This window comes from Synchiropus splendidus, chromosome 1 (genome assembly GCF_027744825.2).
Source record: "Synchiropus splendidus isolate RoL2022-P1 chromosome 1, RoL_Sspl_1.0, whole genome shotgun sequence".
NCBI lineage: Eukaryota > Metazoa > Chordata > Actinopteri > Syngnathiformes > Callionymidae > Synchiropus > Synchiropus splendidus.
In genome coordinates this window covers 7,343,003-7,361,265 of record NC_071334.1, presented here as the reverse complement: position 1 = coordinate 7,361,265, position 18,263 = coordinate 7,343,003, and the positions used below count along the sequence as shown (strand labels likewise).

Genomic DNA, 18,263 nt, shown 5'->3' with positions numbered 1-18,263 from the left:
TGTTGCCATGACTATGCCTGGTTTAGAACCTATCATGTACTATTACAACTTAACATGTTTGTGTTTTAAACTGTTATTAAGAGGTGTGCCATTTGTTTTTCACATTACTCATGTTGTTTATTTTTCATTTCAGAATGTTGTTACTTGAACAACCAGTTCAATTTCCAGTCCACCGAAATAACTAATCCGAATGCTTTTGACTAATAAACACTGTAGACCACGCGCCTGCTGCTAAATGTGTCTTTGTGCGACTGAAATATTTATATAATATATAATAATAAAATAGCTTGCAAGATCATAAAATATTTACAGGTGTGAAGGAAAAAAAAAGACAATAAAGAGTAAAATATTATACTGCATTTTTGAGAATGTTTTGTAGGGAAGGAACTTGACTCGTTCCTGCGCTCCTGTTCATCAGCGATCTGGGACAGTTCTTAAAACCCCGCCCACGTTCACCTCATTTTTTTCTTCAACTAAAAACAAGCGTGTAAACTCATTAATCTACTCTGGGAAACGTGGAGCGCCAGCAGTCTGGTGACGCTCTTCCGTCCTCTCCCACCCCGAGACCAACAAGTCAGCTCCAGCGCATTTACAACTCTCAGCGCTGCGGTACAACCGACCCTCCGACTCTGAACCACTTCTTGGACTTTCGGGCCAACGATGCGCAAAGAGGCGCAGCCGCGCTTGTCGTGACGCACCGCCGTTGGATGAGGAGGCTTTGCAGCTGGAACTTTTGGAGTGATGAGGATTCCAAACATGAAGATCGCGTGGGTGTGTGTGCTCTGCTTCATTGGTTTATCAGGTAAGTCTTCTTTAACTTTCTGCTGCCAGACAGACATTTTTAGTCACTTTTTTTCCAAGTGTCCAAACAGTCAAGGCGAGCTGCAGAACTTTATTGTACATCCTTTGGGGGAAAGAGGCTCATCCATGTTTCCTGGCATTGTTCTGGCCCAAGTGAGAGGAGAAACACTGGACAGCCTGACGCGACTGCCAATAAACACATTCCTGGAGGAAAATCACAGATGCTGTAGTGAAAACACAAATGTAAACTCAAAATTACACATCAACTTTCATAAGTCATGGACTTAACCAACTCTATCTCAAATATAATCTTTGATATTACTTTGCTAAACACAAAGCAGCAAACTCAAAAGTCCAAACTTCATTCAGGATGAACACACATCTCTGCTGCTGCCTTTATTTACACGCTGTAAATATTGCAGGTGGCGCTGTACTCCCGTGACAAGCTGCAGCTTTCCCTACGGTGCGGTAGTAAATTCTTCTCTATCCGCTCACCGAGACGTTCAGGGGCCCCGGGCAGCTGGGTGCTTTCACGCTCTCAATTTAACAGAATTTTCAGAGCCCTTTGTTCCCGCACTGAGGCGAAAAGGAGTCTGACATTAGGAGAGTTTCTGCCACCCATCTAACAAGGCCGACAAAAAAATGAAGTGAGTGTAAGTCTGACCTGAGCAAAGTGCGGCCCGGGAGCCATATGTGGCCCTTTGCCTGTGTTTTTGTGGCCCTCATGAGGGCAGACAAAAAATTATACAACTGATAAGTCTTTAAGTTTTTATCCTGTTTCAGTTTTAGCCAGTAGGTTCGACAGTAAATACACACATTTTTTTCAATTAGTATTTTCCGAAAAAAATATATACATTTTTAAATAAATTGCCTTTTTATCTTATATGATTTATATAATGAGATGCATGTGAAACATTTTTTTATAGTTTCATGCCATGTTTACACTTCTTAATATCCTTGCTTCCATAGAATATTTAATGGTTCATTTCGTCCACGTCACTTTATTCCATCATAGTCATCGCCGGCTTCCTTTTGGCATAATGGCCCCCCCCAACAGTCAAAGTTTATAATGTGGCCCTTCAGGAAATGTAACTGCCCACCTTTGGTGTAAGTAATCCATAAGTCAACAGGAACAATACACCAAAATTAACTAATACCAAACACAAAGTCTTAAGTAATGGCAGTCCGTTTCTCAAGAGACCTAAAGTCCACAACCAAACCAACCTGTCCTTGCTCCCATGGCGTCATATCTTGACGTCGAGAAAAGTGGACTTTTGTGTCCTATACTGACGACAAAGGCAGCATTCAGCGTTGAATGTTGACGCCTTGGGGTTTGGGTGGATGGTGCAGGGTGAGAAAAAAACTGTTTTATTTCACATATATAGCATTCCAGGCGAGGGTGTAGATCGGATAGAAAGCAGCACCATGCCATGCCTTACCTAACTCCAACCTCTGCGCTGCCCACGCCGTCAGGATACGCCACGGACGTTGGAACATGTGTTTCAATTGAAACCCTGATGTGTCAACAAGCAAAAGTCTGTGGAAGTGAGGATGGGTTGCCAGTTCCCACTGATGCCAGTAACGTACTCGTATAGTTCTGTGGATCCATTCAGACAAAAGCCACCAGGATTAGGACACGATCACAGAGCCAGGAATTATCTGAAAGTAACACATACACAGGACATGTCCACTCTGGTTCGGGCACTTGGTCGGTCTGGCTGCTGTTTTGAGTTCCCATCGCTGCAGTAAACTGGCCCGGTGGTCGCATGGGTGGCTGTGGCGTCACTCTCAGGACAGGCCCATGGTCAGGTCCCCAGACTCTGTGACTTATACCTGTTCAGTACGAAGCCTACCATCACAAATCTGATTTATTGGAGCTTTAACAAAGAGAGAGGGGGAAGTCAACAGGACGTGCAACCAAGTCAAACCAGAATAAGCCAAAACATGATGATAAACAATGAATTTCAATTCATCTGCAGTTTATTCAGCAAAATAAAAAAGTTTCTTCGACACAATAATTTTGTGTAATGATAAAAATGCAAGTGCGTTTCCTTCATTGATCAGTGAGTTATTTCTGGTCAGTTCTCGTCCCGTGATGCTTGTATGACTTGAGAAAACGATCAAAGCAAAGTGAATTTATCTTTCCAAGTGAGCAGTTTGTGCACAAAGGAAGCACAAACACAACACAATCAAAATGTCACTTGAGTCAAGATTTTATTTTATTTTTTCGTTGTGGTTAACTTGTTTAGAACCTGGATACTTTTTTGTCATGTTGAAGGGGTTAAGTTACAGAAGTGACTCATGAAAACTCACTTGTGGTGCTGCTGGATGTTGAAGGGGCGTCTATGGAAGGATATCTTTGCCATCGAGATTTGAATACAAAAAAAAAAGAATTTGGAAAGAAAAAATTCATTTCTAAAACTGACGTTTTGATGCCCTGTTATTAAGGTTTGAATACAAACAAAAGATTTGCAAAGTATTTTAAAATGTTTTCAATACAGCTTTTGAATTCGTAAATACAATTTGAAACAGAAAAAAAGCTTCTTTATATGACTAACTTGAATCAAAATATTAATTTTCATGCTGTATTGAAAACCTTCTAAAATAATATGTAAATCTTTTTTATTATTCAAAAACCTTAATAACGGCATCAAAACATCATTTTTTGGAATGACCATTTTTTTTACGAATTCAATTTGTGTTTCGTATTCAAATCTCGATGGCAGAGATATCCCTCTATAGGCGTGGCATTGAGTGACAAACCAAGACACCTGCTGTGGAAATAAGACACATTGAACCGTCTATGTGTCGTGCAGCGCTCTAATGGTGGCGTGCTGCGACATTTTATTAGAAGCAACACAAAGCCAAACATATTTTTTGCTCATAAACTGAGTCGTTTATGAACAGAGGTTTGAGTGTGAGTTAAATATATTGGATTTCCCTGAAATCCACAGTAAAGGATGAGATGGGATAGGTGCTGGACACAAGCTAAATCCTGGCAACCATCTTTCAAATCTTGCAAAAGCTCTGGAGGGTCTTTCAGAAAGCAATCATATGACCAGCGTGTCAAACAACAAACAAGCCCAGCTATAAGACTTTTGACTTCATTTGATTTCAGGACTCCAAGCAGAGTCAAGGCTAAATCCCTAACTGCTCTGCTCCACACAACCATGAGTAAAAACAGAGACAGAGATTAAATATTTGTGCACTTATCAATGCATTTTCCACATATTTGACCGTCAGCTTGACTCGACTGAAGAAGAAAAACAAAATAGAAGAAGTCAACACTAAATAATGTTAACAATAATAAAAAAAAGTAGTGAGGCAAATGAACTTGATGACTATTGCTTGGTGATATAAAGGTTTATTTTACAAGATTAAAAGGAAACATTGGATATGACGATGGAACACCTTTTTTCACTTTTTCCTCTTATTTTTATTTTGTCTATCGCGGACATTTGAGCTGTTGATGAACTAACACAAGTTTTACTTGCTTTACATCTGGGCTTCTTTAAATGAAGTGTACAAAAAAATATTTATATTTTGAAGGGGCCTGAGCTGTCAGAAAAATATCTGAAAAAAAAAAGAAACTTTGAACAAAGAATACTTTGTTTTATTCGATGGCGTCATTCACAAGGCTGCACACGTCTTATTGGCAGCCGATCCCCCATGTTTGTGATCGACAGCTGGTGTTTCTCCAGCCTGTACTTCAGGCTGAACAGAGCCGTTGTTTTTCCTTTTTTTTCCACACATCTGTGCAATCTCTGACTCAAATGCCTGAGTTTGGTCTTCTCTTGCCTGCCAGACTCCGTGATGGACTTGACGATGATCTCCACGCCCGAGGTCTCCCACATCAGCCGCTTCTCCATCGCCTGCATCAACGGCGAGCGTGGCTCCGCTCCCACAGAGTTGCACATCTCCAGAGACAACCAGATCCTGGTTCTGTCCAAGACGCCCAGTTTCAAACTGCACAAGCCCAGGAACAAGGAAGTGGTGGCCCGAGACTTCGAGGGTTGGGACAACATTGGTATCTTTTACTGCAAGTCCACGCAGGAAGCTTCACTCTTGGACACGGTCACCATGATCAACAACTTCCCCAGAGGTAAAGTGCCGCCTCCAACGGTGATAGCTGACAGACAATGTTTGGGAAAAAACTGGAATTGTGGATTCAAGTTTTATGGTCAACGTCTTTTTTCTTATGCAGATTGTATTCATTATTTTGGTCTTATTTTTTTATAACGTTATATTTTTGCACACTTTTTGCCCTTTACTGTCTCAGCCTTCTTTTTATCCTACACATTTTTGCTCCTGCATGTTCAGGGCCGTATGTTCAGGTCATGCTAGCTTGTTTTCAAACATCATGGGATGCTATGAAGCCTCAGTTTTGCCTCTGTCACAGCCAACTTTGTCCCGACTGAACTGACTGTGACAGCAAACCAAGGGGAAACCGTTCATCTGAGCATGCTGCTGCTCGACTATCAAAAGAGGGACGTGACCTGGAAGTTCAATGGTAATGTGCGGATGAAAGTGTTATATATCATATTTTCTTTGCAAACTGTTGGGAATGAAAGTTTCCAAGATGAGTGAAAGACTGGTGGAACTTGTGCTTCTGCTCAGGAAATTACTACTACATGACTCACTGGACCGACATGGTGAACCGCACTGCCGTGTTGACCATCCAGAATGTGGAGTTGGACCATAAGGGCATCTACAGTGCCAGCTACATGGGTGACAGTCCGCTGCACGGCGCCTGGATGAGGCTCATCGTTCGAGGTTTGTGCATGTTTTAACTTTTTTTCTCCCTTTTTTTCAATAAAACCATATTTTATTTCTTTTTCTTACAATCTTTTTTATGGTCATTTTTTTCCTGCTGATCAATCGGTGGCATTCTTATGTGGAGCCAGTCTTGAATATTGTATTGGTTAACATAGTTCCCAGCATGCACTGCAGCCTTTCAGCCCTTCAGAAAACAGAGCTGTTGTCCTTGTTGGCCAGCTTCCTCAAGCTTCCTCTCAGTGTTGCTCTCGCTGATGTTCAACAGCACTGACTGTGGTGGTTTCACAGAGTGTCCTGCACAGAAGTGGGGCCTTTCGTGCGACAAGGACTGTCCGGAGTGTTTAAATGGTGGAGTGTGTCACGCCCTGGACGGGGACTGTGTCTGTCCGCCCGGGTTCATGGGGACTCGCTGTGAGACAGGTCAGTGCTGGATCATATCAGAGACAGGCCACGCTAGCCTGCCTCTAGCAAGGCTTTCTGAGAGGAACTAAACTTCTGGTGTCAACCGGTCGCAGCCTGCAGGGAGGGAATGTTCGGCCGGAACTGCCAGGAGTCTTGTGGCGGGAAGCTCAACTGCAGAGGGCTGCGCTTCTGCCTGCCAGACCCGTACGGGTGCTCGTGCGCGAGCGGCTGGTACGGGAGCCGCTGCGAGAACGGTGTGTACGCGAGAATCTCTACATGGATGGAGGGATGTAAGATGTCTCTCAATGATGTTGGTGTGTTTCGTGCAGCCTGTCCAAGCGATTCCTATGGGCCAGACTGCAGGCGCAGCTGCAAATGCCAAAATGGGGGTGTTTGCAGTCGTTTTCAGGGCTGCCAGTGCCCCACCGGGTGGCGAGGACAGAACTGCGAAGTGTCTGGTTGGTGCAGAAATCTCCTTTTCTACTCACCACTCCGGCCAGGCTGAATGACCTCTTCCTCCTGTTAGACCGGGCCCCCCAGATCTTGGACCTGGACAGCACTTTGGAGTGGAACCTCAACTCCAGTCCAAAGATCTCTTGCTCAGCAACGGGAAACCCTCTGCCCAGCCATGACAGCATCGAGTTGAGGAAGCTGGACAGCACCGTCTACAAGGTAGGAGGTCAGGCGTCTGCCAAGAACAGTGATGGCCTCACTTCACTGTATCAACGCTGTAAAACGTGTGGGGTTGTTTTCATTTCATCATTTCATCTTAAGGGATTTGAATTGTTGGACAGTCCAGGAAAAGGTATCTTCAGTGTTGTGCCCTCTCATGGAGAGGGACGAGTTTATGTTGGGAGAACTGTGAAAGTTTTGTTTGAAAATAACTTTCAGTGTTCAACACTGTCAAAATGTACAAAGGCCAATTCAAAGCTGTTAGCTTCCCAGTGCTGGCTTTGTTTGCCAGAAGTGTAGTGTCAATTCGACACATATTTGTCATTGAAAAGACCAACCAACAGCAGAACTAGTTGCAAGTCATATTCCTCCAAAAATGCACCATGCAAACCTTTGATAAAATTGGAAAACTGAATACGATTCTGAAGCAAACAAATGTAGTAGAACCATGTCTAAGTATGATGAAATAAAAAATAATATATTTTATTTAAAACTCCAAAGAAGATATAAGAAAACGAAACTATTGGCCCAAATGGTTCTGAATAACAACAACAGCGTTGAGCGTCTCGCGGCCCACACCGCCAAAAGGTGTAAAACAAAAAAACTTTTAGCAGCCCTCTAGGGGACGCTCGCGGCCCAACCGTGGGCCCCGGCCCTTTGGTTAAGAATCACTGGCTCTTACAACGAGTTTTCCAGGCTAAAGAGCCTCATGCTGCCAAAATATTGAGTCTGGTCACATCAAACCCATGACATCACAGGCGTTTAATTGACCTTAAAAGTGCTCAAAATGTGCTGTTTTCACCCGTGTGTCCGCAGCTCCGCCCACAGAGCCGACCTCCTGGAGGAGCGGAGACGAGAAACAGCAGCTGAGACCAGCTGTGGTGTCGGAACTTGGGAGACATTTTGAGCGCTTTAATGTCAATAAAAGATGTGAGGAGTTGATGATTCCAGTTCAGAACATTGGCCAGTTTGTTTCCTGAGTCAGTCTCCATGCTGGAGCCCGTTTTCCAAAATAGTTTAGAAGTGATCCTCATGCATTTTAAAGCCTTTCTACGGCGCAGACAGCACCACTGCACCCGCGGCTTGTAGACCAGTGCGGCTTATGGATGAACAAGATCTGTTTTCCTTCTTAAATGTAGTGGGTGGAGCTAATATTCCAGTGTGGTAATTAAAACTGTTAAAAAACTCTCTGATGGCAAACCAGTGCAAACGGCCAACGTTTGTCTTTCACTTCTGAGGTAGTATTTCAGTCGAGTTTCCTGCTGCGAGCAGCTGACAACCCAAAAGGCATCACACACTTTGTCGAGCTGGAATTCAGTGTCCCAGCATTGGAAGAGGTTTTTCGGATGCAGAGCGGACAGAACAGAGAGGGCAGTGCTGACCTGGCCCAGGGAAACCTCACAGGAAACACCAGGGAGGAAACACACTGCAACAATAGGAGAAGATAGAATTAACTACTATTTACACATGAAGTCAAGCTCTGTTCACAAGTCAGGCGTGTTTTACTGTCCATGGTCAAGGATGGATGCCAGTTGTTTTTCATTTTCTCCTCTGTCATGACTCGACAAACAGCCCTCCTGAACTCTGTTTTGATGCATTCATAAACCTGGCCTCCCTTGGTGAGAGAGGGCCAGTTGCCAGCTCTTCAGAAGAGTCTCATTAGCACCATGGATGATTCTGACTCAGAAATGTCAGTGAAACTACCGCAAGTGAGAGGCCTCAATCCACATACATGCTTCGCCTGCTCCATCACCATCATGTGCATGTGGTGTTGCTGCATGTGAATGTTAAAACCATGGCTTGCTAGTCAGGGATGAGCTTGGTGCCAATGTTGTGCCGCATCCCTGTCATAATCCGTGTCACGTTTTCCAGTAGTTGTGGATTTGTGTTACACTGGGTGGAAGAAGCGCTGGGTGTTTACCTCAGTGACACTGCACGTGCACGCTGCCCTGGGTTGGTGGCACAATCTGATGGAACTCCAACAGGGTCTTGATTATCAGAGGCCACCAGGTGGCGCTGTCCACTGTAAAATGTTTGGACCTTCAACAACAAATTCCATATTAGCAGACATCATTTCTAAACCATGAGCGCCACCTAGTGTCCTTTGAAGCTGAGGACACTTTGATCATTTTTAGTATTCGGTGCATGTGGCCAAAAAATGTTTTTGTCAGATTGGACTAGTGTCACCGGGGTTATTTTCCCAGACCCTTTGACCAAAGGTGTCAGGAGCCAAGACTCGACCAAAATTTCTGGGAAATGATTCTGAAAAATCATCAAACTCACCAGGATTGTATTTTTCCAGGCCTCTCGCACCATCATGGACTCCAACAAGAGCATTGCTCTGTTTGAGATCCCACATCTGACCGCTCAACAAGGGGGATTGTGGGAGTGCAGAGTGTCCACCAACGGGGGCAGGGACTCCCGGAAATTTAACCTCACGGTGAAAGGTGAGTCTGCTCTCATTTATGTGGTGATAGGTTTAGAAGAATACCAAGGTCTGACTTTTCCCCAGATCCTCCGGTGCCGGCAACCGCCCCCAGACTGCTGGAGAAGAGAAGTAAACAGCTGCTGGTGATGCCGGTCGAGTCCTACAGAGGGGACGGGCCAATCGTGTCCATCAGGCTCCTGTACAAGCCGGTGGAGAATGGAAACTCCTGGTCGTCCATCATAGGTGAGAGGAGACGGTGCTGCCCACCCATCACCCCACGTGAACGTGGTTCTTTTTTATATTTCAAAAGACAATGAAAGTCCACTGCTCTGGTGGTTGTTGTGCTCTCCTGGTGCAGGCGGGTTGAAGCCAAAACATTCCCACAATAGGGCTGTGGCATTTGCCACTGATGATCCAGAGCTCAGATGAAGTTCATGTTTTTGCACTGACACACATAATGTGACACAAACATAACTGACATATTTTGTCTTCAACGAGTCACAGTTGATCAGACTCAAAGTTGCCTCATTGTAAACTGGAAAGGTTCCAAACATCGTTCAGCTTAACACCTTATCGTGGCAAAAAGTGCAGACGGCCAGTAAAAGTTGAGCAGCATGTGGCACGACAGGAAACTGAGCACACCTTCCTCTTGACTGTAGTCTACAGTGACAAGGAGCCCATCACGCTGATGAACCTGGAGCCCTCCACACGCTACCATGTTCGAGTGCAGCTGAGTCGTCCTGGAGAAGGTGGAGAAGGAGCACCGGGACCGGAAACCATCATGGAGACCGACTGTCCTGGTGAGGCTCTGGTACTGGACGTGCATGTAGCCTAGAAGTTTTGCGGTCAACACTGATCACTGAACCATGTACGTTCAGCAGAACCTCAAGTGTCAGATGACTTTAGCGACCGAATCACAACTGCAGTAATATGAACTCAAGCTTTAGTAGCATGGGTTCTGACAAACCGCCTATCAGCTGACCGCATGCCCAGTTGCTCCCCTGCCAGAGTGGAATGGCGATTAGGCCATGTGACAAGTCACTTCAAGGTCTTGGTGAAATGATCTCTTCATGAGTTTCCAGCCAGCGTTTGGTCCGGAGTCAGAATTCATGGCCACATCAGACCTACTTCAGTAGAATCTTAGAGTTTACAATGACCTTTCCTTGCAACCCCTTGCGAATGCAGCAACTTCGCAAGTGAAGCCTGGACCTGGTTCCATCTTAGCATTCCCAAAAAATGAAAACCAGGATCACCATGATTCTCTTCATGGTCGTTCCACAGTCGTTGCTGCTTCGGGGGCAGCCATCCCAAGCTTCTGGCCAGTTGACTTGTGCAGCATGTGACCCTGAGTTGAAGTGTCATGGAGTCGGTCCCCTCAGCTCACCCTGTGTTCCCTGTCGCTGCAGAGCCTGCAGTCAGACCGGAGATCGACATCAGCTCAGTGGACGGTCGCAACGCCACGGTGCGCTGGCGACTGCCCGGCAACGGCGGCGCCAACGGCGGCGAGGCCAGTGGCTTCTTAGTGCAGCTCTTCGGGCCACCACCGTACAGCACCAAACTCCTGGAGGAGACCACTCTGCTAAACGTGCTCTCCAAAAAGTTCCACAACTTGGCGTATCAGCAGGACTACTCAGTGGTGGTGCGCCTCATCAACTGTGGCAGCCAGGGGCCTGCGTCCAAGCCTTACCACTTCCGCATCAACAGCCAGGGTAACCGGCGTCCGCTTGTTAGCATGTGAGAGCAAGTGAAAGAGTTGACACTTCTCCACCAGTCTTCATCGCTGCAAGTCTCTCCCACATATGCAGGCGCCTTCAAAATAAAAGCATGTAGAAGTTCCTCAGTTTGCTTGTAAGCTAGGGAGCTAAAAATAAAGCTGTTTTCAACCGAGGCAAAAAGACATTAGCAAGGATCATCGCAACATTGTTTGTGAGCCCCATGGAAAAACAAAGTAAAATCCTTCTGTTGCCTGAATTCCTGCTCTGCTCACAAAATCCTCAGGTCCATCGTCCCCACGCAACGTCCAGGCAACGGCGCTGTCCATTTCAAGCGTGCAGGTGAAGTGGCAGCCCCCGGAAGACCCCAACGGGGGCATTGTTAAATATGTCATCGAGTACCAGCCGGTGGGCCAGGGGAGTCCTCACCCCTGGGTCGACACCGACGACGGGAACAAAACCACCAAAGATGTGACGGCGCTGAACGGCAGCACCCTGTACCAGTTCAGGGTGCGGGCCTTTTCAAAAGTACCCGGGGAGTGGAGCAAGTTCGTCCAGGCCACGACTCAAGGGGACGGTGAGTACGGATGATAACGTTCCAGCGACGCGATCTGGAATCAAGTCTCTCTCTCTGTGAAGGTCTTCAGAGCTTGACCCCAACCACGCAGGGCGTGGCAGGGAGGCCGAGTGGGGACAGTTACCAGCTCTTGGTGGCGGTGGTGGGGTCCGTGACGGTCACCTGCGTCACCATCCTGCTGGCTCTGCTCGCGCTCTTCTTCATCCGCAAGACGCTGCTGAACCGCCGGCGCACATTCACCTACCAGTCGGGATCGGTGAGGAAGCTGTTCGGGTCACACAACAACCCGCTGTGTGCCTGACTTGTTTGCGTTTCCACAGGGAGAGGAGACGATTCTGCAGTTCAACTCTGGAACTCTGACATTGACGCGGAGGCCCAAGCCCACCCCAGAGCCCCTCACCTACCCCATCCTGGAGTGGGAGGATATTAAGTTTGAAGATGTGATTGGAGAAGGAAACTTTGGACAGGTGACTGGCACGTTCTCCAGTACTCAGCAGCAAATTGCAGGAGAAGTTACTTTGCTACTTTTTTGATGAACCAAAACAACAGGTCATCAAAGCCATGATCAAGAAGGACGGCAACAAGATGAGCGCCGCCATCAAGATGCTGAAAGGTACAGCGTTTCCTACGAACGGAAAGGAGCATGAGAAAGAACTAAAAATCATTGAAGGCTTTCGGACTTTCTTCACTGCTGGACCTTTGACAGACCCCCCTGCTTGCACTGTTTCTCCCCCAGAGTTCGCTTCTGAGAACGACCATCGAGATTTTGCTGGGGAGCTGGAGGTTCTGTGCAAACTGGGCCAGCACCCCAACATCATCAATCTGATTGGCGCCTGCGAGAATAGAGGTGAGGTGGTGACATCTAGTGGTGTAAATATATATATATAGCTCCAAAACCTCTTGGCTTGAAGATCATGGAGGTCACCACCCCTCATTCTTTTTCCAGGCTACCTGTACATTGCAATCGAGTACGCCCCCTATGGGAACCTCCTTGACTTCTTGAGGAAGAGCCGAGTGTTGGAAACCGATCCTGCGTTTGCTAAAGAGCATGGCACCGCCTCCACCCTCACCTCCCAACAGCTGCTGCAGTTTGCAGTGGATGTGGCCACAGGGATGCACTATCTCAGTGACAAACAGGTAGCGCTTTGTTTGCATTCCTCTTGTTTAGCAGAAGGTCGAACAGCTGTACAGCCACCCATGCAGCCGCAGCACTGCGACTGGCTAACAGCCATCTCTGTTCACCGCAGTTCATCCACAGAGATTTGGCCGCCAGGAACGTTCTGGTCGGTGACAGTCTAGTTGCGAAGATTGCAGATTTCGGTTTGTCCCGTGGCGAGGAAGTTTATGTGAAGAAGACAATGGTGAGTGTCACATTGTTTCCGAGTTCAAATCTTGACAATAACATGTTTTGTCTGATGCGAATGCTTAACATATTTATTTTTGAATCTCTTTTTAGGGACGTTTGCCGGTGCGTTGGATGGCTATTGAGTCTTTAAACTACAGTGTTTATACCACCAAAAGTGATGTGTAAGTACATAACTCACTGCATAGTTAGTTACTCTACCACTGATTCAGGAGCGCACCAGAATATAAGCCACACCCACTGAACTTAAGAAGGAAAACAGATCTATTCGTACATAAGACACAGTGGTCTATAAGCCGCAGGTGCAGTGGTGCTGTCTGCACCATAGAAAGGCTTAAAAATGCATGAGGATCGCTTCTAAACTAGTTTGCAAAACGGGCTCCAGCATGGAGACTGACTCATGAAACAAACTGGCCAATGTTCTGAACTGGAATCATCACATCTTTTATTGACATTAAAGCGCTCAAAATGTCTCCCAAGTTCTGACACCACAGCCGGTTTCAGCTGCTGCTTTTCGTCTCCGCTCCTCCAGGAGATCGGCTCTGTGGGCGGAGCTGCGGACATGTGGGCGAAAACAGAGTATTTTGAGCGCTTTAAGGTCAATAAACGCCTGTGATGTCATGGGTTTGATGTGAGGAGGCTCAATGTTTTCGCAGCATGAGGCTCTTTAGCCTGGAAAACTCCATATATTAGCCGCATCGCTGTATAAGCCGCAGGGTTCAGACAGACAAAGTAGCAAGCTGAGTCAATTTACGCCCACCTCAGTCCCCCATTTTTCTCATTGACAGTATGCCTTCATCTCTACCACTTTCAAAGCTACAGCCTCTCAAAATAGAGAAAAAAAATGTAGGCACCCAAAGGGTTAATTGTAAATAAGTGGATATTTGTTGAGCTTCATTGAAAGAAAGTTCTTTACAAATACTTCAATAGACGCTGTCTTTCAATAAATGTCTTATTTTACTTGCTGCTTATTAAAATGAAGTCAGTTGAGGAAAAAACAATATGATCAATGGTCACGTCATCTCAGTACTTGCTTTCAACACAAGATGGCGCTGTACAAACATTTAACCTCAAATAGAGAGGCGATTGAATGAGATAAAACAAAGATTAATTTAATTTTAATTTTATTAATCCGTGAAAAAACCTTTAAACTTCCTTACTGATGCTATTTCAAGTCATCTCTTTCTTCAACACATGGATCCTGGCTGGGTGAGCGTTGTGCGCTCCAGCTTGTCTGGCAAAACAAAACAACAAATCACCCGTCAGCCACTGGCAGCAGAGATAGCAGCGTGCAGCGCGACTGATAAGAGGCACCAGGAAGTTTTGGGTCTAACTGAGGACTATTAATATACAGCCCAGAGAAGACAGCTCATCATGGAAGAGCACTTATGGAAAAGAACATTTGTTGAAGCAGAAATGTAGGTCCCAAAAGAGGCATTTGAATTGAAATTGTTTGGGATTGAAAAATGAACTATGTTGTTTACCATAAATTCTGGCTCATAAACAGTGACTGTCCAATGACCACTGGGGTGATGAACACCCTACAAAAGTGGAATAGTGGAAGCCATATTTCTTTGGTTTATTTTTCTTTTCTTTTTTTTTCTTTCCCATCCCTTCTCATGTTTCACCTTCTCTATGGTCCGGTGCCTGGCTTCAGTGCCAGAGCTCTGGGAAGACTGGACAGCTGCCCTTCACCAAAGGACTTGAAACAAGTTTTACACACAGAAACTCAGTGCAGCAGAGCAGGACAATGCAGAACGATCGCCCGATCATTGAGCCAGTCAGCACCTGGGATGCTGAACTGTATAAATATTTCACATATATCATGTGACCCGCTGTAGAAACAGAGACACAACAAGCTCTACTACCATCACTTCCGGCTCCCACGAAACATCTTATCTTATGATACTCGTCCTTCTGAGCCTGGAAATACTCCCTCCTCAATAGTCCTCCTCATTGGTTGGTCTTACACTTTCAAGACTTTATTTGCTTTTTTTCTGCTGTTATTGATGCGTATAATTTAAGGTCCTCTTTGCTTTGTAGCTGGGAATCCGTTCGAATAATGCGTGACCAAATAACCTGCAAATCATTTCTACTTTTATCATATTGAAACATCTCTTTCCTTCAGGTGGTCGTTCGGAATCCTTCTTTGGGAAATTGTGAGCTTAGGTACGTGAATGTATTTGCATTTGTATTAGGGGTGGGACACTGATCCCACTGATGCACAAGACACGTGGCAGCTAGGATGAGAACAACAACAACAAACATGGAGGAATCATCCCTGAACAAAAGCAAACAAAAGCATCTCTTTGCTTTTGTTCAGGGAGGTTTTTCACTACACAATGACCAGGGTTTACACTACTCTGAATGGACTTGACATTGTTATAAAATTTAAATTCTTATACAAATATTTTCAAGACATTAAAAGAGCTTCAGATTAAATAAGGTGATATAAAAACTTGAATATAGACACCATCCTGATTTATTGTGCTATTGTCAAACTGATGCAGAGTGAACAATATTTTGTTGTTTAAATGTATGTATGAGTGTATCATTTGATTCACTAACTTCTTATACCATTGAACTGTGATTAATTGAGATTAATTAATCACACATTCTAATTCATCACACACCTGTGTTTCAGGTGGCACACCGTACTGCGGCATGACTTGTGCTGAGCTGTATGAAAAGTTGCCACAAGGATACCGGATGGAGAAACCCAAAAACTGTGATGACGAAGTGTAAGACTTCTCGCTCTTTGCTGTGGTGATGGGAAGATGAAGCTTCACGAAACAGTACTGCAGGGTTGATGAAACAGGCTCCTCCTTTTTAGAGGCCTCTGGATGGCGTTCTTGGTTTAGAAATGCCTTGAGGATTCATTGAATTAAAACATTTTACAGTAGACAGCACCATCTCTGAAGATCAGGACAGTGTTTCGTGAAGCCTCACCAACCCTTCAGTACTGTCATGAAGCCTCACCGACACGTCACGGCTTTGCTGTGACCAGTTGCAAGTCTAACTGGAAGCACATTCTCTCTCAGTTACGAGCTGATGAGGCAGTGCTGGAGGGACCGTCCGTATGAGCGACCGCCGTTCTCCCAAATCTCTGTGCAGCTCAACAGGATGCAGGAGGCCAGGAAGGTAACTCACATAATGTCAGCCAGGAAAAGGAAGAAGAATGTTGGAACACTCGCTTGTTATCTCAAGATGGGCCTGCGATTGTTCCCCAATGAAAGACTTGGCTGTAGCTGTAGCTGCCTTTACTGTGGATGAAATGAGCACCCAGACTTGCAGTCACAGACCGACAGCCCTGCATCGACCCATGAGTCGTGACCATTGAGTCCTATTGAACTTCACGTTTGACCTGTCTAAGTTGACACAGGAAGCAAGTTTGGATTCTGGATTGAGTCCTTAGTTTCTAGACAGTTCTCAGCTGTGAGTCGCAGAATCATTGGCGTGTCTTTGTGTCAGTGTGTACGGCAGGAGGTGTTTCCTCAAATGAATCAGTTGCAGAGAAGACTCAGTTGCATCTTATGGCATTGCAGAGTAACCATTATAGAAAGTAGAGCTACTGTATCTTATGAATCTGCAGAATCTATGACAGCTGGACTCAGGATGGAGCAGAGCTTCTCAAATGCTTTCAGTTACATGCTGGTGCAATAAGATTACGCATTGTGGGCACCAAGTCAGAAGGCTTCCATTGCTAAATCCAACACGTCTTACAAGGAGCCCACACAGTTTCCTGTGCTAGCAGTTTCTGAGCCGGTTTCAAAACAGTGCTCGGTGAAAAGGAACACGCTTCTGCCGTCTACACAGATCCACTAAAATGATGAGAAATGACGTAGCACACAGGGCAGGATTGTACAGGCGCTGTAATGCTCAAGCACAAGAGAAGAACGCAACACGACGCATGCGCGAATGAAGCTGGTGCGCTAACTATTAGCAATAGTTAGCATAAACAATCGATCTACAGCACACGTTGAAAGAAATACTTTCCACGACTTGCTCTGAGCAGCTGTGTCTTTGTGTCCTGAAGGCGTACGTCAACATGGCCCTCTTTGAGAACTTCACCTACGCTGGGATAGACGCCACCGCCGAGGAGGCCTGACTACCAGCCCCCCCAGATCCGGCCAGGCCACCGCACCTAAAGAGGAAGCCTAGAAGGCTGTCGCCACGTTACTGCCGCCCCCCCGCTGCCAAGCGCAGAGACCGCAGGCGCTCGTACAGGAGCGGCCAGCTATAGCCGTGGAACTGTGAAAGGACACTGTGACAGGACACTGTGCAGGACAAGTGAACGGCGGCGGGACGGTCTGTTCCTGTGGCGACTACAAAGTGAGGTGGCTTGCTGAAACACCACGGGTCTGTGGGGTGTCGACGTCGGACTTGTTGAGTTGAATAATTGTACAGCCACTGACTATGAGGACGAACATTCTACATAGCACCGACAAAGATGTTGTTGACCATCACTGCCATATGAATGTAACTTCTATCAGACTGTTTGTACGTTACCCAGATTATAATCCCAATAGTTTCACTAGATCCTCCTGTATATCTGTGATTTATTTGACCTGTGATTGGTTAATCTCATCTTCTCTTTCCATCACTGCTTCTACGTCTCTGTCTATTTACATATTTACGTTTAAAACCAATGCTCCAACAAACCCCAAATTCCACCTCATTTGTCCGGAGATAGAGGTGGGCGATATGATGACATTATACCATCAACAACTGGAACCTACCAACGTGAGGAGATCACATGGATTCTCGAAAACTGCGTAGATCTACGCTCTACACTCTGACAGCCAAGACGCCGGGCAAATGCGCAACTTCCAGTTGTTTTTAAACCTGATGCTCAGCAGTCAGTAGCTTTAATTTTTTCACAAATTAAAAGGGATTTTCTACAGTTGAAAAACACTGAGTTGGAACCAAGCTCAAAGCAGGTGTTGGGTTTCAAAAGAAAGACTGGCTGTAGGGAGGGGGAACCGACCTGGCTTGGTCTTGGTCCAGTGGATAAATAAGCCCCACTGCGAGACACACGAAGACGAGACAAGTGCTGGACCGACTCACTTGCGTTTGAGTGTGAGTTGCCCTTCTCACCTGAGGACATCCAGTCTTGCTGGGGCAGATAGTGTCCTCTCATCCAGATAATGTATCTGATGTTGTCACTCAGTGGTCACCCTGAGTGACCTTGAACTACCTCTTGAGGTCTTTGTCACGATGTGAGTGGGTTGAGCAGGAAAATGATTCCAGCTTTAAAGCACAGGCTCATGTTTCAGAACTATAGAGGCACCACTCTCGCCAACTGCTCATACATGGTCAGGTTTGTGTCCTTCCAGGTTGGCATCATGAGTGTGAGGATATTTGTGGTGGGGATGACTGACGTGAAAGTGAGGCCGCACGACTCACTTTGGCTCCTGCTGCTCAGTGCTGATCTGTCACTGTGTTTCCTCTTTTCCCCGCAAAGCAACTGTTGCCTCGGAAGTGGCTGTCAAATTGAAGCTGCACCGCTGGTTTTTACCAAACGTCTCTTCC

The 18,263-nt window shown here is 45.9% G+C and overlaps 1 protein-coding gene across 2 annotated transcripts; it reads left to right on the top strand.

Moving 5' to 3' along the window:
- Positions 1 to 524: 524 nt before the first annotated feature.
- Positions 525 to 17,612, top strand: tie1 (tyrosine kinase with immunoglobulin-like and EGF-like domains 1). Of its 2 annotated transcripts, XM_053853849.1 has the most exons (24): positions 525 to 802; positions 4,607 to 4,903; positions 5,201 to 5,311; positions 5,419 to 5,574; positions 5,866 to 5,997; positions 6,093 to 6,233; positions 6,309 to 6,437; positions 6,506 to 6,651; positions 8,954 to 9,098; positions 9,164 to 9,322; positions 9,739 to 9,879; positions 10,486 to 10,788; positions 11,078 to 11,368; positions 11,431 to 11,624; positions 11,689 to 11,835; positions 11,918 to 11,981; positions 12,105 to 12,215; positions 12,315 to 12,505; positions 12,616 to 12,729; positions 12,825 to 12,895; positions 14,860 to 14,900; positions 15,376 to 15,472; positions 15,773 to 15,872; positions 16,768 to 17,612. In XM_053853849.1, exons 1-24 carry the CDS (start codon positions 742 to 744, stop codon positions 16,837 to 16,839), a joined length of 3,414 nt encoding a protein of 1,137 aa, XP_053709824.1. In that variant the 5' UTR covers positions 525 to 741; the 3' UTR covers positions 16,840 to 17,612. The 2 variants fall into 2 exon arrangements, with proteins under 2 accessions (XP_053709824.1, XP_053709825.1); XM_053853850.1 differs by lacking the exon at positions 10,486 to 10,788.
- The last annotated feature ends 651 nt before the right edge of the window (positions 17,613 to 18,263 follow it).